General features: G+C 43.8%; 2 protein-coding genes across 13 annotated transcripts in view; one reads left to right on the top strand and one right to left on the bottom strand.

Annotated features, from left to right (window-relative positions):
- The window catches only part of LOC119015380 (cytidine and dCMP deaminase domain-containing protein 1-like), a 542,642-nt gene that overhangs the window by 187,836 nt on the left and 334,609 nt on the right, over positions 1–20,197 (top strand). The gene's annotated exons all lie outside the window — the stretch shown is intronic.
- On the bottom strand, positions 37–19,967 carry LOC119015372 (DNA-binding protein SATB2-like). Of its 10 annotated transcripts, XR_005073313.1 has the most exons (18): positions 19,812–19,967; positions 18,953–19,718; positions 18,707–18,847; positions 16,264–16,307; positions 15,332–15,520; positions 12,543–12,773; positions 11,945–12,130; positions 9,547–9,682; positions 9,037–9,160; positions 8,036–8,138; positions 6,026–6,465; positions 5,682–5,882; positions 5,243–5,395; positions 4,883–5,077; positions 3,385–4,038; positions 1,831–1,937; positions 1,551–1,633; positions 37–208 (listed from the first exon to the last, which is right to left on the bottom strand). XR_005073313.1 is itself a non-coding variant. In XM_037091277.1 (15 exons), the coding sequence occupies exons 3-15, from the start codon at positions 18,751–18,753 to the stop codon at positions 3,439–3,441; spliced, it is 2,640 nt and encodes an 879-aa protein (XP_036947172.1). In that variant the 5' UTR covers positions 18,754–18,847; positions 18,953–19,718; positions 19,812–19,967; the 3' UTR covers positions 2,313–3,438. The 10 variants fall into 10 exon arrangements, 8 of the variants coding, with proteins under 8 accessions (XP_036947172.1, XP_036947170.1, XP_036947178.1 ...); XR_005073312.1 differs by lacking the exon at positions 1,831–1,937; XM_037091277.1 differs by lacking the exons at positions 37–208; positions 1,551–1,633; positions 1,831–1,937 and having other exon boundaries at positions 2,313–4,038; positions 9,556–9,682.

Here is a 20,197-nt window from a genome sequence, read left to right on the forward strand (position 1 = left end):
ATCAAATGTTAAATTTTCTCACAAAACTCACCCCTTTTCCAGCCACTCTCCTCCTCTTCTCCCACTCTCCTGCTGTTTTTTGTTGTTGGCTTGTTTCTCACAGGTGTGTCCCAGTCATATGGATTTCTCCACATCCCCTTTTCCACTGCCTCTCCTCGCCATCAGGAGCAGTCCAGTCCACTGGCTGCTACAAACTCTTTGTCCAAATCTGTAAAATATTGGTAAATGGAAAATCAAATATGCTGTCATAATTTTGGATAATGTGATTATGTCTTCAACTAATGTCCTGTGTCCATATGCTCAGGTGTCTATGCTTATGTGCCTGGTGCTTTTGTCTGTGTTCAAACGCTTATCTTTGCTCTTCTTTTTTTTTTTAATGCCCCCAACCAGGGACTGCAGTTGAAAAATTCCCTGTAAGGTTAAATCTGGCACATTGACATGATAGACTCTAGTGCTCACATTATGACTTTTGACTGGTATTAACAGTGTCAAATGGTCGGGGGTTTAAGTTTAGGCACCAAAAACTACTTGGTTAGGTCTAGGAAATGATCATACTTTGATTTTAAATAAATGTGTTCAGTCTGTACGTCTGTACATGACATAATTACATCACTCACATCATTTACCTATGTTAACTTACTTGGTTAACTTACACTATGAGGGGCGGCCACTCAACTGCTACTGCTCAACCAAATCGTGACTGTTTGCTCCACCACTGTGGAAGCAGCACAGCAGAACTGGCATCTGCACGCATCTTCTGTTGCAGACTGTAAACTCACTTTCCAGACTTTGGTCTGTACCGAAACGTATTGTTTCGCAAACAGAGCACCACTTTCCAATTTCTGCTTTTCCAAACAATCAAACTAAGTTCTTGAATTCAATCCAAACCACTTCATATTCTGTTGAAGTTAAAATAAAGAGAGCACAGCATGGCAAGATGGCTTGTGTAGGTAAAGATATCTGTCACGGATTTGTGGAGTAAAATGTTGGCCAAAAACTACAGTCTCTAAAACACCACACGCACACACGCTTGGCAATGTGTTGGCTTCAGTTATCATCACCGTGTGCTGTGTTCAGTGGCGTGTAAAGTGCTGCCGCTGCGAATATTAGCCTGTTTATCAGAGTGTGTATTACCGTGCTGCACTACCGAAGCTGGGGGAACGGAATATGTGCGTGGATGAGCGTGCTAGCAGGGGATCACAGGTGTGTTTGCGAGCTCCACAGAGAGTCTCCTCCCCCCCCACCACCATAACCCCCATGATCCCACCCTGAGCGTCCTCGGCGATATCAACCCATAGAGCACCTGGGTCCTTATCCCACAAAACACACACACACACACACAAACACACCTCTAATGGCCCCATATCAGCCTGCCATACGGCTCTAATAGCCAGCTGTGTGAGCAGAAATCCAGTGGACCATACCAACACTCACTGATGCAGTCGTAATATTAATAGATGTGAGTTAACTATGATGAACTCAGTGAAAACTAAAACTAAAAAAGCCCCCCCCCCAGCATCCTCCTGTAAAATTCAGTTACTTTTCCATACCTTTCCAAAACGCCGACTGTTTCTCATCTTATTTTCCTCCCCGTGTTATATTCCTGCAATCGATCTCAGCTCACATTTGATGTCTGCAAATAAGGAAAAAAGAGTTAACTGTATCTAAGCCCGCTCTGTTTTGACACCTTGGAGAAAAACAGGAGACGGGTGCATGCTGACAAGTCAAACATCAATCTGCTCCACCATGATGTGGCAATTCTACTTCAGTGTTTGGCAAGGTACATTCAAAATTGAAACAGCTTGACTTTCATGCAACCTGGCTACCCACCCATAGGGTAAAGGGGAAATCACTGGCTACAAGTGTTGACAGCCCGTAACAGCTCGTTCTGCCATCATTGGCTTACCAAATTGGGAGGTCTTGCTGTGCTACGGGGACTGTCCCGGGGTAAAAACCAAATGGAAAAAAGGTCAGTAAACTTTCGTGTTGCAGTCCGAAATATAAAGAAAAAAAACCCATAACCAACAACATGGGGTATGATAAGTGCATCTCTATGGTAGGCAAATTGTGCTCCAGTAGAAGAGGCCATATACAGAGCCTATAAAAAGTGGCATATTCTGTCATCATTACTTATAATACAAGTTTATGATAAGTAAGTTTTATGATAAAGTTGAATAATTCAACCAAGAACCTGTACATTTCAACAGACTCCAGTTTCTGCGATGAGCGGTAATTGGTTCTTAAGTAATAAGAGCAACACTGAGTGATCAGTGTATAGATGTATGCATAATATCTAAGCGGAAAATTAGTTGTGTGGTTTGGACAAAGTTTATTAATACGCTTTAGCTGAATGAGCTTGCAGGGTAGGCAACACACCTCTGTGGCATTTGTCCACATGTAAAGGGGTGTTTTATGAAACAAAGGGTTTTTAAACAAAAACAATATCTGCCCAGAAAAGCATTTTAGCACCGTTTATCACACCCGAAAATGCAAATCACATGATTGTAAATGTACATTGGTGAATGTGTGCGCTGGTGTAAACAGGAAGCAGATTGTACATTTTGGTTTGTTGCCGGGTTACAAAACACACTGATACTATAGTATGACTGCTCTTCACAGAATCCTCCGAAACAGTGACACTTTTATCAAAACACTGTCGGCGGTCATTTTTCTCTCTTTTCTATTTTCTCTTTCTATTATCGCAGTAAAGTAAACATGCATTCTTTCAATGTGTAAAATCAAAAACTCCAATATGACATAACACATCCCCCAAGTTCAAATTTGCCAGTGATGCTACACACACTGAGAAGGCCCATTGGGAAGAAATACCCGTGTACATGTGTACAGGGCACTGTATGCACCTAGTCTGGTGAAGATTGGACAAAAAAAAAAAAAAGTGCCAATAGAGGCAACGAACAAGTTTACCACAAAATGGAACACTGTCGAAAATGTTGCCAGGTCCAAATGGCCTATGTAACTGACTCTACAAAAACACTTCTGATTGTCCACTGCCATCTCAACACCAACCTAAGGTAAAGGAAAACTGCCAAACTCATTTGAATATCAAACACATGTCAACACACTAAAAAAAAATGTACACAAACAAACGTAAAACCCCTTGTTAGCTTAAAAAATGGCTGTGGTACAAAAAAAAAGATAACTGAAATTTCCCAAAGCACTCCTGCAGCAGAATTTCTTCCCCTCCATCCATGCATATGATCATTAAATTAAAAAACAGGAAACTCGACTTAAAGAATTCCGTGTTTCAGCATAGTATAGTGGTGATCATCAGAAAATCAGAAAAAAAACCAATAAGCTGAGTAACACTGGTAGTATCTAAAATGAATGGTAATGATTTCTGATCCATTTTCAGTCAAGTATTACATGATGAAAACAATGATGATGTTTCTTCTTCTTCCTGACTCATTATCTTCGCTGTCATCTCTGTTGCTCTGCAGAGTGGGGGCTGTCCACACTGCTGTTAGGGGACAGGGAGGAAGTTTCTTGTCCTGAGGTTTTCCCATCATCCCCTTCATCTCTCTCTACCTCCATTTCCACACCTTCTGTTCTGATCCCCACTGATCCTCTCCCATCGTCACTCCACTCCTCAGATGCAGAGAGACCACCCTCCCCTTGACTCTCCATCATGCCAATGCCTCTCTCACTGAGACAGGAGCTCTCTTGGTCGTCCTCCATGGGGTCCGGCTCTCTGGCATGGCTGTGGTGCTTGACGTTGTAGCGCTGGTTCTGGAAGAACTTCACGATGGTGGGCTTTGGTAAATCCAGCTGGGCTGATAGGGTGTGGATGGCCTCCTGGTCTGGGTAAAGCCCCACATCGCCAATGAAGCTCTGCAGAATTCCCAGGGCCTCGTGGGAAATCCGCGTCCGCGATCGGGCCTTCTTTGGTCCTACCCCTCCGGGGCCAGGGCTCACCCCACCCTGGGGCCGATCTTCTGAGCCAGGTACTGGGATGGGCTGCGGGTCCTCGTGAATCGGAGACGGAGCTGTCAGAGGTGGCAGGGGTTGTCTGTGGATTGCCTTATGAGAAAGGGAAAGTAAAGAATGAAAGAAGACCCTGATGAAAACAGTGATGGACTCAAATTCTCTCAGCTCTTTGTAGGCACAGTATTGACTGAATTTGTTTAACATCAGATAAAACTAACTCTTCATCGCCACAAGAATGGGTGAACCGTTCAGCTTCTCTGCGTGCCCCAGTGAAGTGTCATGTCGGCACATTTGTAGTACAAGCAGAAGCTGACCGACCAGCCGGCATCATCGCCTACATGCATGCTAAACTCTCAACTACACACAGCTACAGTTTATTAACAGGGCGGGGTGGACAGCACACCCAAACACAGCAATCCAACACCCTAAATCTGTGGCCCGTCAAAATGTAAGGACCTAAGTAATGATAATGGCAATTCCCTTTTCTCTGCTTCAAAAATTACAGGGTATGTTCTGAATAATTTTGAGGTTAGGGCCAGACTTGGGAACAGTGCGGTTACGGGAAAGGGTGGGAGGGAGGAGTTTTTAGCAGGAAATGTGTGGGCTGGTCATTTGCCACTTCTATTTTCAATTACTTATGGGACACATGTATGACAGAGGAGGGCTGCTGAGAGCAGCAGGTGGTGGATAAGAAAAGGGGGCGACAAGAAACTGTTTCTAAACCGCAAACTAAGCAGTTGCATTCCACATTTTCTCACTCAGAAATACACTTTGATTTGTGTCTTTTGCTTGCTCATGGTTGCACTGTGGTTGAGTGGTTGTCTATAAATCTAAGAATAATAATCTGTCACTACATTTATCATTGTAGTGGGAGGAAAAACAAACGATCTGATTTCAGAAGCGCACCGATCCCTGCCTACTGGCTGCATGATCGTACCTCCTGGTGGTCTGAGATGTGCATGACGGTGTGGAGCCTTTCGCTGTGCTGCTGCCTCGACTCTTCTTCGTAGGCCTGGTCTCTGCTGGCCTGCGGTAGCGTCAGGAACCTCCTGATGGTGCACAGGTTCTCCCACAGTGTGCGGTTCTCAGGGCTTGGGCTCTCTTTCCACCGGAGTAGCTCACACAGCCAACCCTGGAGGTGAGACAGGGAGGAAAAGAGTCAGCTCTCTTCTCCAATGACACACAGCTTTGACCTACTGTGCTGAATAGACACCACCACTGAGACAACACATTTGGATGTGATTGTTCATACTGTCCGAGCTCACGTCTACTATTGTGTTTTAACTTAATGACCAACCTGACTTTTGTTGGCTGCCACCTTGGCGAACAGAGCCTGGGAGACCTTTGCCCTCTTCATTTCCTGTTGAATCTCCTCATAGATCCCCGGCGTGATGTTCACCAGCAAGTCCACCTTCAGCGCCAGCTCTGCACCGGACACGATGCAGGTTGTCTTCACAGAGCAGGACACGGGGACACAGATAAAACAGTAGCCAACTATATGTTCTCTTTGACAAACAATTTACATAAAAAAACCTCAGAACAGATTGCTGCAAAGTACTGTTAATTAATCAGAAATATATAATGTAAAATCAGTGATTGCATAACTATCAGGCAGTAGTCCCATTCACATTTCCCGCTGAGTGCAGGGATCCTGCACCAATTCTCCACATCCTCCTCTGTTTGAAAGTTTCGGATGCGGCGAGCAGTGAAAATATGACCTGTGAGTGTGTGTGTACCTGTGTGTGTCTGTTTGTGTTAGTGTTGGAGACGAGGTTGTGGTTGGTGATGGTGCTCCTCTCTCTCTCCTCCTGGTAGATATGGTCTCGCTTCGCCTCTGACAGGTTGAGGAAGTTTTGCATGGCCTTCAGATTGACCAGCAGTGACTGGGAGGCCGAGCGAGGATCCTCCTCCTTACGGAGGATTTCTGACAGCAACCCCTGCAACCACATAAACGCAAACACACAATTACTCGGGGGGGTGGGGGGGGGGGGGGGGTGTGTGTATGTGTGTGTGTGTGTGTGTGTGTGAATATTATTGCATAACATCTGGCAAAGTGTCAGATCCTTGTATTTCAGTTTACCTGCGTGCGATTAAAAGCCACACGGGCAAACACGGCCTGGGAAACACTGGCCCTCTTCAGCTCGTTCCTGACCTGCTGGTAAATGTCAAAGGAGACTTCGGCCCCTGAGCAGTTGAGGCTGGGCTCGGAAGCTGCCCTGGAGCCCTTGAAGGTCAGCGAGGTGGGCAGGTGGTTGAGGAGCTGGTGGTTGATTCCCTGTGGGTGCTGGTGGGTGAGGAGGCGGCCGACGGCTAGCTGCTGGTTAATGAGATGGGCCATGGCGAGCTGCTGATGCACCAGCTGAGGGGAGAGCTGGGGGGACAGGAGCCCGCTGTGGCCCTGGAGAGGTGGAGCCTGGGGACCAAGTGGATGGCTTGGATGGCGCTGATTGGCAGGTTGAGGCTGGGTTGAAGTCTCAGTGTCCCTGAGGATACTCTTGACAGACGGAGCTCGAGGGGTGCCTAAAGAAATGGGTAGGAGAGGGTAAGAGAGGCTGGCTGAGGAATCTCTTCTCCAAATCCCTCTCCACTGTGTGTGTACCTTCATCAACATTATCATTATCATTATGAGTTATCAACAGCATCAGTAAGGATGTGTGGAAAAATTAGGAAACACCTTCTCACATAACTCAAGATTGTTTCCTCATTACTGGATTTGGTGGTGTGTGTGTGTGTGTATGTGTGTGTTGGGGGTTCGCGCTGTTTTCCATTAGGAGTTAAGAGCATTTAGTTTCGCCATGTGTATTAAGGGTGACATTAATGCAAACCATGTGCGACAGTTCTATCCTACTGAGAGCTGTCACAGACGGATGTCTCATGCAGCCAAATTAGACGTGTACAGGCGGGCACGTGTCCCCTGTACAGGGGGTGTACAGAAGAATGGAAAAACGTAGTCACAAAATCAAAAGGCAGCCAAGTAGGTGAGCTGCATTAAGTGGAGTTATGATTAGCAGAAAATGTCTGACAGCCCTGACAGTAGCACACATCATCAAAGTTTTTTCAGGGCACATTTGAGATGGATCTGTTCAACCTAGTAGGAGGAAACCTCACAGTACAAACAACGCCATTTCACGTTTATACCCTCGGGATTTGTTGGTACGGGACGTGGGAATTTCCTTAATTTTTTAAGTTTTAACAATTTCTAAGAGTTTTCTGCATGTTTAGCCCCCCTAAAACGTGATTGAGTTTGGCAAATAACAATAAGTCAGAAATAGAACAAAAAAAGAGTATTCTTTTGGAATACAATTGGGTCCTCACACAGTTCAGTGCTTGGGCCCTAATGAAATGCATTGTCGCGGACTGCATCAACTCACAGACACTGAACAATATGAAGCCATCACCAAACCAAAGTGAAGCAGCACCTGTGACAAGCTGTGTTTACACGCCAGATGTCTGCGATAAATGCGGTTTACATGCGGCACAATGGTCTGATCAAACAGTTTATCATCGCATTGTGCATTGTCTGAGAAGTGGTCAGGAATCTATTTTCGACTTTTCACTCCAAGCCAGGAACAAATATTTTGGCTCTAGATAGCCTTGAGGTTTTGAGACATCAGTAACGTTTTTGGATATTTTTGCATCCAGCTGTATACAGTGGAGGTGAGTGTTAGGGCACTGAGCATCTGTGGCCCCCAGCTTTTGCGATGTGTCCCTCAATGGTGGCACAAGTCAGCCCGCGTCAGCAGCTTTTTGGCCAACCGAGCGTGCTGACTCGGCGGCAGAAACCATCGGTGAGAGAAATCCCCTTTAATTTGGCGCTTGAGGTAAACCGATAAGCTCACCAGAAGGGAGATAAGAAAGGAAAGGGAATGTGAGTAGTGTTTAAATCACTGCTTTATCATCAACAATTTTTTTTCCCTATCTGCAGCCCTGAGTCTTTGCATGCTACTGTATTCTCGATTGATTTGTCCAGTCCAACCAATCTGTTGAATACATAAAACTATGCTGTGCCTTGATCAGTGGTAGTCAAAAGAAAAGGGAAAGTTTTACTGACTCACTTCAGGAAAGTGTGCGAGTGAGGTGTAAGAGTTACCTTTGATGCATTTGTACTTCTTGTACCACCGCCCAAACTCCTGGCATTTAGAGATGGGAACGTTGGCACAGTTGGAACTTGTCACTATCGATGAGATCATACTCTGACAAAAAGAAAGACAAAAAAAAAAAAAAAGGTTGAGAAATTATACATTGTAAAAGTCAACTCGGCAAAAAACACATTTGGACAAAATGCGATCTTATTGTTTTTAATAATTAGATAGTTTGAGAATTAAGTCAGCATTTTTATCCTTATACTGAATCTATGCTTTAATTTTAAAAACAAATCTTACTAATGATTCAAGATTATGAAAAGCCTGTGTTTTGTCAGCAGTGTCAGCAGCTGACATCCTCCTACAGCCACCCCTAAAGAGCAGGACATGGGCAGACTCTCAATAAGCGGTGAAAGCTCAACATGGGAATCACTGAGGATTAAAACTCACATGAGTACATGAGTCAGGCTTGCAAACACACACCACCCACACGCTTCCCCAATCACTAATTACATCATGACTAAGTCATGTGTGTAAATCACAAGTCCAAATGACACACTCAAGTCTGATAACTGCAGGGTGTGTGAGCAGGATAATTGTTGTGTGCGTGTTTGCATCCGTTCCCATGAGATGGTATCTATACTTTTGTGTGTGTGTGTGTGTGTGTGTGTGAGTGAGCTAAAGAAATATTACAAGTGCATCAAGCACACATTTATAAGTGTGAAACCACTGGATATTTTTGATGAGGTCCCATAACATTATACTAATTGAAACTTACTTTTCCTGACTCTAACCAAGTGTGCCTGAAACGAAATTCGACGTTCCAACATAAAGAAATGCAAAGTTTCAAGTTTCAAAATCATACTTGGGGAGGCTGCAGCTCGGGTAGAAATTAATTTCACCAGTTTCCCTTGGGGGATACCATAGTAGCATAACATGATCGCTCTTTGCAGCCTTTTCAGAGAGCTTAAAAGTCTACAATGTGGCCAAAGTGCTGTCGAGCAATTACCTGGGAGAGAGGACACTCCTTGGCCAGCATGCTATGGTTGGCCTCTCTCAGGAGCTCTTTGAGTGCGTCCCTCACTGTGCTGAGGGTCCACTGCTTTGACGGCAGCTCCTCTAACTGCGCAAAGCTGCACAGGTGAAAAAAAGAGTTGAAGGAGGCTGTATATTGGTCAAAAAATATCCTGCTATAAACATAAACATTCTATTTTTACTGGTTATCTATCCAACTGAAATATGGCCTTTTCAGCTACTCAGTCTCTTCCTCCTGTTCAGGCCTCTTCATATTGAAAAAGAAAAGTCCCTGGCACATTTTCAAAATTAAATATAGCAAAACCATGCATTCACAACACCAGGGGCTTTTGGGGTATAGCATGGACACAAAAGAAATGATCACAACTCTAAATTACATCATCATTAAGTAACAACTAGCCGCTTGGCGGATCCCATATCATTTGATCTTATTAAATGTCAAATGAAGAGTGCAAAAAAAAAAAAACAACCAAAAAACACACACACGGGCGACCTGTGCAGTAGGATCCGCAGTGTGACCATGTGGTAAACGTCCAGCAGCATGTCAGCCACCGTTGCCTCAGGAGCGTCTGTTAGGTAGTGGATTGGCATCGGGTTCCACCGGCCCACTTTAATGATTCCTGGAGTAAAAACAATCAGAGGACAAAAAATACACAATGGTTGATAGAATTTTGCTCTTTTTCATGTCAACCTAACCTGTTCCTCTTCTGTTGTATGTGTTGTGTGTTGGGGGAGCTCTCCTGGTCTTGGAGCATCATTCTGAACCTCCTTGGTTACATCCCATTTCCCTTATTTGTCATTTCCTCGCTCCTTGATCCTTGCTGAATGCCCTTCTTGTATGCCCTCTTGCAGGCCATGTCAGAGCTCTTATTTGTGCTCAGAGAAGTGAGGATCGAGGAACGAGTGTGATGTGTGAAGACACACAAATTTAGACAGTCTCACCTCAGCTAACTTCCTAACACCCCGTATGTCACTCGTGTTTCAGTGTCGCCACCATGTTGACAGTTTTGAAGTCATGTCAGTCTTCTCAATCTTGTTTGACAAGCAGGACAGCTTGGGTTATCACCAACCTTAGATGTCAACATAGTTCTGGGTAACCTGACACATGCGCTGTGTTTCTGCAAGATCAGAGAGCTTATGTGCAGGTGGGGGTGCTGTGATGCTTCTGTTGGTAAAGCTAGTCCGTTAAAAAGTAATTCAATCTGTTTTAAAATGAACATATAACAGATCATTGCCAGCACGTTCATGTGGTGTTCTATTGGTTCTGGTTGGCAAAAACAGCTGTTACTTTGGTTGAATCTGCTGGAGATTTCCCTCATTTGCATATTTAACAACTCACTGCAGCTGACTAGAAGGGACCCCCGCTACTCTGAAGGGTGAGTTAAATGTGGTGAAAACATGAAATTTTGCTGTCAGAAAAATATGTTAACAATACATAAGAGTTATGATTCATATCTACGATTCTGGCGGGTAGGTGGTCATAAACGATCAACCAGTAACAAAATTTGCTAAGGTGAGACAGTCACGTTGACAGTAGCCATGACAATACACCTTCCCCTGGACAATTATGCAAAGTAAAAACACAGATGTACCCTATAATTCATTTAAGTACCCCAAGTTTAAATTACCTTGCTTTTTTTGACATAAAAAAAAATCAACTCAATTTCCTGTCAACTCTCTGAACTGTCCTATCAATAAAGCCATGAAAGGCGCTTTAGAGGAGCGTATGTCTCATTTCTCTTAAAACATGTTTCCTCATTTCCACTTTCATGGTTTCCTTGTGCCTCTCCAAAAATCTTTGGTGGGAGGGACTAAGACGAAAGGAAAAGACGCAACTGAGGAAAATGCGAATGCAGTTTAACTGAAATGGGATGTATCCCTGGCATTCCAGCAACCATTGCTGTGTCTCAAGATCCTCATGGTCTCATTTTAGTCATAAATATTGACTAACCAGAAGAGATTTATTTTTTTTTTTAACAAATACATGGTTTATAGACAACATATTTATTATAACATCACTTCATGAACAGTTCACAAACTCTCTCTGCCAGTTAAGAGTTAAAAGTACTCATCCAGCAGTTATACAAGTTGCAATTCAAACACTGAAGAAAATAGAAGAGTCTCTGTGTAATTTTGGTTGTGACCACACCGGGGGGAAAAAAATGCCCGACTCAAGCCAAAAATTATTTATTTGAAAAGAAAAGGCTTATTTCTCAGAACAAAACCTAGCCGTTTGGGAGAGGCGAGGGGGGTCGCAGGGCGTCGGCTACGTGGTTAGATTGCCCTGTGTTTACGGGATACACCAGGAATGTCAAACTGCCCTAGTCTCTCTCTCTCTCTCTCTCTCTGTGTGTGTGTGTGTGTGTGTGTGTGAATGCTTTTGTTTCATGGTTGACTGAATGTAGCCTGCATGCTTGTTTCGATCCCAAAATGATGAGAAAAATCCAAGAAGCTGGTCTAAGACACACAGATACAGACTTAGTGTTTGGTCTAACCTCCATGCTGTCAGGTATGGAATCACATCATGAGGGACAGTTGGAGAAATGTATCTTTAAATACCTTTAGTGTGGTTGTCTTTTAGCTTTTGGTACTCATTTATGCCTACAAAGTGTTTGTATGCATCGGTCAACCTTTACATACAGGTGCGCGCATTCTTCCATCAAGTTTGTTTTTATAGATCTTTTTGCGAGGGAAGTGGCGCACACACGTTTCAATCCATCATAACAGGACTAAATCCTACTGTTTTCCCGCAGATCCAGACATTAACCATCTAACTTTCATTTCATTTTTGGGGAGAGTCCAATGAGTTCAAAAAGAATCTCAGATGAGCAGAAAAGTGATAAAACACACACCTGCACACACCCAGAGTCTTACTTACTTACCACTTGCCTGTACAGCTGAGCTGTGGGAGTATCCCAGAGCAACCAGTGCCGTCTCTACCAGCTGTGTGAAGAGGACATCTTTGCGAACCAGCACAAACTCAGCATGATGGTTGCCGCGGGCCTCACGGTCAGCGGTTGTGCCGACGTCTTCATGCTCCACCACACAGTAGACTGGGATCATCAGACCTGGCAGACAAACAGAGAGATGAACAGGAAAAGAGAGTTGAGCTCGATTGGAGTTAGCGTCTGTCCAGGTTCCTGGAGTAAAACGTGGTTCATGTGCCGGTGTTAGGTGAACCCTGGAGGTTTCTTTGCATTTTGCCAGTCCAATATCATTTTAGATACTTGGGTCGTCTCCAGGATTTCCTCGACCATGGAAAGCAGAGGTTTGTTTCTCAGTGGATTTCTCACAAAATGTTTGTGAGGGGCATGTGGAAACTAAAGTTTTGGCTGGATGACAAATCCACTGAGAAACAAACATCCTCTTTCCAGGGCCACAGAATTACTGGAGATTAGTTTTTCTAAATTGTATAAGACTTTTTGATATTTTGGGTGTGTCCAGTTTTTTCAGGCAATACCACCCAGATAGCAGACATACTTTTTTGCTGACGTGGAAGGGACAAATGGAAGGGACATCGGAAAGATGCACTAGTGGGAGGGTTTACTAATTGGAAAGATGACGCTGCGCTGTCGGCATTTGGTAGAAAATGCTCTCCAGGTTGGCCGACGATCAGACCTGCACTGCCCAGCCGCTCTACATTCTCTTCTACAGAACAACATGAGCTGGAAGCAGTAGAGGCTGAATGAGGCAGCGCACCGCCCGGACAGCCTGCAAAGAGGGAGGAAAACAAGAAAACAACACCACACTTTCAGAAAGACCAGAAAAATGAGGCCACATCGTTTAATTCAAGACCGCCACTTTTTACATCACCTTAAGATTTCAGTCACCAATTAATAGATGGGAATAGAAGATGCTGTTTGTGGTGAGTTTTAGTTGCATTTAGTTTTACCTGCTAACCCTTGGGCGTTGTCCATTGTGCTCCAGGCACCGTGGGTTTTTTTTAAATGCTCTGCAGGGCAGCGTGCTGACCCAGAGCCGACCTAGATGAAATGTTTGAAATGAGCACAGAAACGCGCCTACTGACCTGACGTTTGTCAGATGATGTGAATAGAATGTTGTGATGTGAAGGATGGTCTGCACCCAGCGATCAAAACCACCCGACTAGAGGACAGTGTCTTTCCTCAGGCTATGAGCTTCCAAACTCATCCTTTACACTTTGGCCATGAGTGGATATTTTTCTGACCTTATTATTTATTTAAGCTGAATTAGATAACTGCTCAGTCCATACCTAGTGTTTCCTATCCCCCGTGTTATTACTGTCGGTGCAGCTGTCAGAGTCACAGCGTTGTCATTATAAAGTCTTGTATTGCTTAACGAACATTACATTAATTCTTGATCTTGAAACAAATCTCGGAGGAGGAACTTTGTTGTGGCCTTCCTTTTTTTTCATCCATGTTTCAGCATTGTGTTCTGTGTGTCCACTTCTTGGTGGTCTCTGTGCAACATTTTGGACAGCTGTCAATATAAATGGAAGTCCATGTAAGATTGCGCAACTGTATTTGTGTCTCCACCGCATATTAAAACCCACAAGGATTAAGACTTCCACAGCTCTTTGGGGGCTTTTAGCCGCTGGTGGACATAACATCTATATCACTTCACACTCAACGCCATAATTCCCGCAGCTTGCCGTTTGTTGGCCTACACTCATATTGGGCAAGAATCTCCGCCAAGCCTGGATCCATTCACACCCATCTAGTCCGTTGCTTAGTCCCACGGGAACTGTTAATGAACAAGCTATCAATTCTACTGCAGCGACAGATGAGGCAGAGCCAAACCACAGCAGCATCAGGCACGCTATCAGCCAATAAGCCAACCACTCAGTGCAGGGGTGGAGGGAGGCAACCCAGCCAAATGACTGTGTGTGTGTGCGGGTGTGTGTGTGCTATTACAATATTTGTGTGATGGTGCACGATGACGTTTTCAACTGCATGAGAGAATGACGGGCATCTGTGGTGTGAGTGGTCTGTTGTTACATACTCTGTGATACTGTACCAATGCAAAATGTGTGGTGTATGAGTGTGTGTGTGTGTGTGTGTGTGTGTGTGTGTGTGTGTGTGTGTGTGTGTGTGTGTGTGTGTGTGTGGCCACCCCACCATCAGACATTAGACACCAACATCACCCATTTGACCTAGGTTGACTTCATTTTGGTGCCCTATGCTAACACTTTATTCTAACACGCGAGAGGGACGGCAAAAAGGAAAATGAGGGAAAACTCACACTTTATATGCAAACATGTAAAGCGTTGTGTGCACAGAGGTAGTCTGTTTATCATTAATAATAATAATATTATTTATGAAGTGGCTTCGATGCTTCTTCTTATTTGGCACGGGATTGGAGAGACTGACGCGAGGTACATGAGAGTGCATTGGCAACACTGTATCACACCAGTATATAACCAAAAATGTTTTTTTTTTTTTTTCAATTAACTACTTCTTATTCCATAGACATGCTAATCTAAAAATATGTTGGGAATATTGAAGATACGCTGACTGAGATTATGGCATGAATTACTGTAAAATTACATTTATAGATATTTCTTAGATACAACACGAGTAAGATCTGCTTATGTTTTGGGACAAAAAACAAAAAACCTTAGAGCAGCTTGTCAAACATAGCAGCTTGGTCAGTGGCTTTAAGGTTATGACACTCTACAGTCAGTTTTGGACTTGAAGGACTATGTGGACTGTCGTTTACGCTTTCAAAACAAAGTTTGCTGGCAAATATCACATATCATGACATTGATTATGGCCTATGGAATGTTTTGAAAGTCATAAAGTCACGATGTGGTCAAGTTTAGGAACAAAAAACTACTTGGTTTGGCAAAACATCATTTGCTTAAGATACATTCAGTCTTGTAACATATCACTAGTGATGCAAGTTACTCTTGACTTTACTCACATATCCCCTGAAACAGACCTTTCTTGCTCTTTATAGTACTGCATGAAGGTGAAGTTTCAAGAAGTGATGCTCAAGGGTTACCTACAGCGTCAGATTTAGACGTGTGGGCCGACTGACCAGACTGCTGTATTTGATGCATTAGGAGTAAGAACAGGCTGGTTAAGTCACATCCACTAACTTCCTTCCACACTCTCTGATGTATTGTGTTTTTCCCGTGCCTCCACGGAAGTTATAGCTACATGTGACAAAGCCAAGTACATCTGGATTAGACTCACCAATGTAGAAATGTTGCCTAAATTATATTTAAAATGTATGAAACCAAGTGTCTTTCTATATCAAAGCAATACTTGCATGTGCGAATGGCTCACCTCCATGTTGTGTACTATTCTGCCTGGTTCGCAGAGCTGCTGGGCTGCCGTTAACTTCTGCGTGGGTTAACTTACAAGGTGGCGGGCCACTGGAGGCAGGACTCTCTCTTCCCCCACCAGCACCTCTGCGCTGTTCCATACCCCCCACCTTGAAAACTCCAGGAAGAGCACCCAGCACAGTGTGTGAAGCTGGGGGAGGAACAGATGGACTTGCGTTAGTGCTGCCAGGTCAGGTCGTATCAAGCAACTGAAAATAAATGAACACGTGTATTTTAAAATTGTGTGATTTCCGAGGGTCAGTTCCCATTTCTATCGCATTGACAAGTTATTTGGCCCAGCATAAAAAAATAATTTACATTTACATTTAGGGCATTTTGTCCAAAGTGACTTAAAGTAATTCATACATACATTCATAGACTGATGGCGGTGGCTAAAGAACATTTAAATTAATTGCAAAACTATTCATTTTTGTTTCCATTGCAGCTCTTCTCTCAACTCTCTCACTCACTTTTTATATTTTGTAGTTTTATCAGTTATCAGGCTGTGAACACAGAGCTGCCTGAACATGACAGACTTCATTTCCACTGCAAAATTCAAAAGCTTATTAGAAAATTAGATTGTGGTCCCTTCCAGTCCCAGGACAGGATGAACAGATTGCTCACAAATTAAAATTAAGCCTCCATCGCACAAGGACACACGTTTTATAGTTAAATGCTCCAAAGTGGTAGTCAAATTATTTGAAGCAACATTAAATTAGTTTTTTTTTTCAAATCAATACACTTTAAGAGTTGCAATGCGAAACAAAGTGAAAGTCTCACTTCCTTAAAGATTAGAGAAAATACTCTTCACCTTTAGATGAAACAACAATGTAGCTTTGTCAGATCCCCTCCATTACATGCACTAAGTTTAGTTTTCAGTAGGAGCTCACTCACTTTTGAAGAAGTCACTGTGCTTGATGGGGAATAAACTCCATCCACTGGTAAAAAACAAACAAACAGGTAAATCCAACCAGAATATGACAGCAAGAAAACAGCAGACCAGTAGAACGAACAAGTGAGGAGGTGTACAGACGAGGAGAGTGGTGAGGGCAGATTGCTGCTGCCTGCTGGGTAAAGAGCAGTAACATGTCTGTGGAGAGAGGGGGAGGAGGGAGAGAGCGAGGGAGGGAACGAACCCTTGAGAGCGACTGACATGTGCTGACGTTGACATAGATACATGCATCACTATCTTCAAATAATCATCTCTGTTCTGTACTCAAGGACCCCGTGCAAAAGAGAGCAGACCGGCCACACTGACACACCCTTTAAATGATGATGATGGTTGAATTGGGTGAATAAGAGCAGATTTGTTTTGCATGGATGTTAAAGCATGCCAATGGTTAACCGGACAGGGAAAACAAGTTATTTTTATGAACCATCACATAAAATAAGGTTGACATTGGTAGATCGTATACCTTTGCCAAGGAACAAGAATGGCCTTTAATTCATTCAAGCCTAATCCAAAAGATCCAATAATCCAGGATTGAGATTTTCATTTCGATAGGCATTCAATATGTGTTTTTTATCAGATCCATGCTATTAACAAAACACCCTGTCTTGCAATATTAAAGATAAAATATCAAATAAGTAATTCCTGGTTGTCCCTTTATCAGGATTTGCACCAGCGGTCAATGGGGTCTATTCTGGGCCGAGACCCCTCCTCCATTCAAGTTTCGTGGATTTCTATTCGGTTGCTTTTGCGTAATCCTGCTGACAACCAACCAACCAACCAACCAACCAACCAACCAATCAATAGATATAGACCTGTGAAAACAGCTTGGTGGAGGTAAAATATAAGTTTTATAATAATAGCTTTCCTTTAAAGATTGTATTTTGTCTTCTCCCATTTATTAAAATCACAATTACATTGTGAGTCACTGAGGAATATGCAAGTAAATCCAATATTTTCATGGTTTTATGGTAGGTAACTAAGAATATGTTACTTGAAAGGCCCCAATTGTAAAAAGATAATTCTGCCTTTACCCGTCTGGATGCCTTAAGCATACACAAAGTAGATAATCTGGGGAAAGCAGTTTGGATAACGGTTTTACAGATCTGAGTTTGCCATGAGAACACGATGGGTCCGGTCAGTTTACTCTACATTATATATCACTGCTGACTGAAAGCTGGTGAAGACGGGAGTTTTCCTTATTTTCTGAGTGTTGCTTTCAATGTTTGATGATGAAGAAGAAGATTAGGCCAAAAGGTGAAACAGAGAAAAAACATGTCTGTGATCGCAGGTATTTGTACTTGTGGTTATAAATCATGATCGCTGATGTTAAATATTTACTTTTTTTTTTGGCCTTTCATGGCAAAGGGGGACAGGACACAGGGAGAGTGAGAGGGGACAACATACAGCACAAGGGCCACAGGTTGGAATCATACTGCTGCACTGAGGTCACAGCCTCTGTATGTTGGGTGCAGGCACTCACACACACACACACACACACAGAGCCAATTCAAAGCTCTCTGGATTTGAGGCATACTCTGACATCTTATGGACAGAAAACTGTATTACAGTCTCTACAGTCAATGACTTGTATGATGATATTTCTGAAATTGGCCCAATTCATGCTCAGCAAACAGACTGCATGGTGATGTTCATCACTCAGACAGGGCTGAACTCTGATTAGAGGTTAGTCCCACTTGACTGATATATCAGTGTATATCCAGGGGTTCCAGTGTTGGAATGGTTACTGTAACAATGGTTTCTGATACAGCTACTAATTACCTGTTAAAATTGGTGGTGAGAGAAAAGGAATATCAACAAGATGACCATTATTTGATCTGCATATCTGTGTGTTTGGATTCTCTCAACACCAGAGTGATGAGTGAGACTCATGGAGTGTTGTCATGTGAGCGCGTGTGCATGGTTACAAACTAGTATGTCATTCTTCACTTAATGATTGTAATCCTGCTAATCCCCTTTTTTACTGAAAGTATCTCTAATCTAACTACACCGTTTTATAGGTGGCGGACCCTGCCACCTTTCTAGTTTAAAATAATTCATTGAGAACAGAATAATGTAGGCTGATATTTTATTGGCCCTCTCTAAGGAGTTCTGTCGTCTCCTGCCTTGCAGCAGCAGAGGAGAGGTCCTGGGTCAGGACCTTGTTGGGCTCTGGTTGATCTTGAGTTCTGACCGAGAGGAACCACGTGGAGAAAGATGATGATTCACTGCTGTTGTTCAAGTGAAGACACTGGATATCATTTCCTGCAGGAGGATAATGTATGCATTTCTTCTGTATGCATCTAGATTAGATCATTTCTAAAACTACATTTGAAAGTTCTTCAGTAAATTAAAACCCATGAGAAATGTAACAAATGTGTGGCTTACGTCAGTGTATTGATGATTTCTAACAGCTCTCTGGAGGACAGGGCCATGAAGGTTACACAGCTTGGACTTCTCCGTGATGGACAGCTGACCCAGTTTCATGATGCCTTTACAAACAGCGTTGATCCACCAGCTGACGTTTGTCTGAGATGATGGGATACAAAATAAATTAAAGTTCTGAACATGCGTTTTTATCCTCTCACATGGAGTTCAGATCCTTCTATAATGACTCTTTTGTTTAGCACTTACTGCACTGGATGTTTCTGGTGGGGGCTGTAGCTGTTTGCAATCATCTGCAGGTTGCTGGAAGAAGCTGCAGGTGGAAGATTATTCTGCAGCTCCATGCCAGAAAAAGCAGGATGAAGCAGTGGTTTCAAGTTTGTGGCAGAGGGTGCAGGTGGAGGTTCAGGCTGCAGAGGACAGAAGCGGAGAGTTTGACCACAGCTATCTGAAGAATCTACTGATGGAGGAAGCTGGAGGTTGCTTGCATAGGTCATAGGAGGAGGTTTGGGCTTCAACTGTCTGCATGAATCTGCAGGTGGAGGTGGTGGCTGCAGGCTGCTGGCAGAGGCTTTAGGCGGAGGTTTGTGTTTGTCAGCACAGACCTACTGACTGATGGAGGCAGCAGTATTGGTTTATCAGTCGAGGATGGAGGCAGAGGTAGAGGTGTTACTGGTCTCCCAGAATCTGTGGGTGGAGGAAACAACAGGTTACTGGGAGAGACAGTTGGCAGAAAAATGGAAGACACTTTAGATGGAGTCAGAGGTGCAGGTTTCTAGAAGAGGACTCGGTTTGGATTTTAGTTGGAGGACAAAGGTTGCAGCAATATGTCAGAATCCACAGGTGGAGGTTGCAGTGGACGTTGCTGGCAGAGGCTGTAGGTGGAGTTGTTGAAATTGTCTGCTAGAATCTGCAGGTGGAGCTGGCGGCTGCAGGTTTCTGGCAGAGGCAGTAGATGGAGGCTGTTGTTTTTCAGCTGAAGGTGGAGGTGGAGTCTTCAGTGGTCTTCCAGAATCTGTGGGTGGAGGAAGACAAAAGGTTACTGGCAGAGACTGTCAGCAGAAGATGGAAGACACTTTAGGTGGAGGTTCTGGCTGTAGTTTCCTACCAGAATCTGCAGGTGGAGGTGGTGGCTGCAGGTTACTGGTGGAGACGTTGGGTGGAGGCTTGTGTTGCTCGTTGACACAGATTGACAGGTTGGAGGCAGCAAATTCTTTAAGCTGATGATGGAGGTGGAGGTTGAAGCGTCATCGGTCTTCCAGAATCTGTAGGTGGAGGAAGCAACAGGCTACTGTTAGAGACTGTGAGCAAAACAATAGAAGATACTTTAGGTGGAGGTTCTGGCGGCACTTTCCAGGAATCTGCAGGTGGAGGTGGCAGCTGCAGATTTCTGGAAGAGGTGGATGTTTCTGTCGTTTGACAGTGAAGTGGCATCTCTCTGCTAGAATCTGCAGGTGGAGCTGGTGGCTGCAGGTTACTGGCAGAGGCTTTAGG

The sequence above is a fragment of the Acanthopagrus latus genome, chromosome 24 (genome assembly GCF_904848185.1).
Source record: "Acanthopagrus latus isolate v.2019 chromosome 24, fAcaLat1.1, whole genome shotgun sequence".
NCBI classification, from domain to species: domain Eukaryota; kingdom Metazoa; phylum Chordata; class Actinopteri; order Spariformes; family Sparidae; genus Acanthopagrus; species Acanthopagrus latus.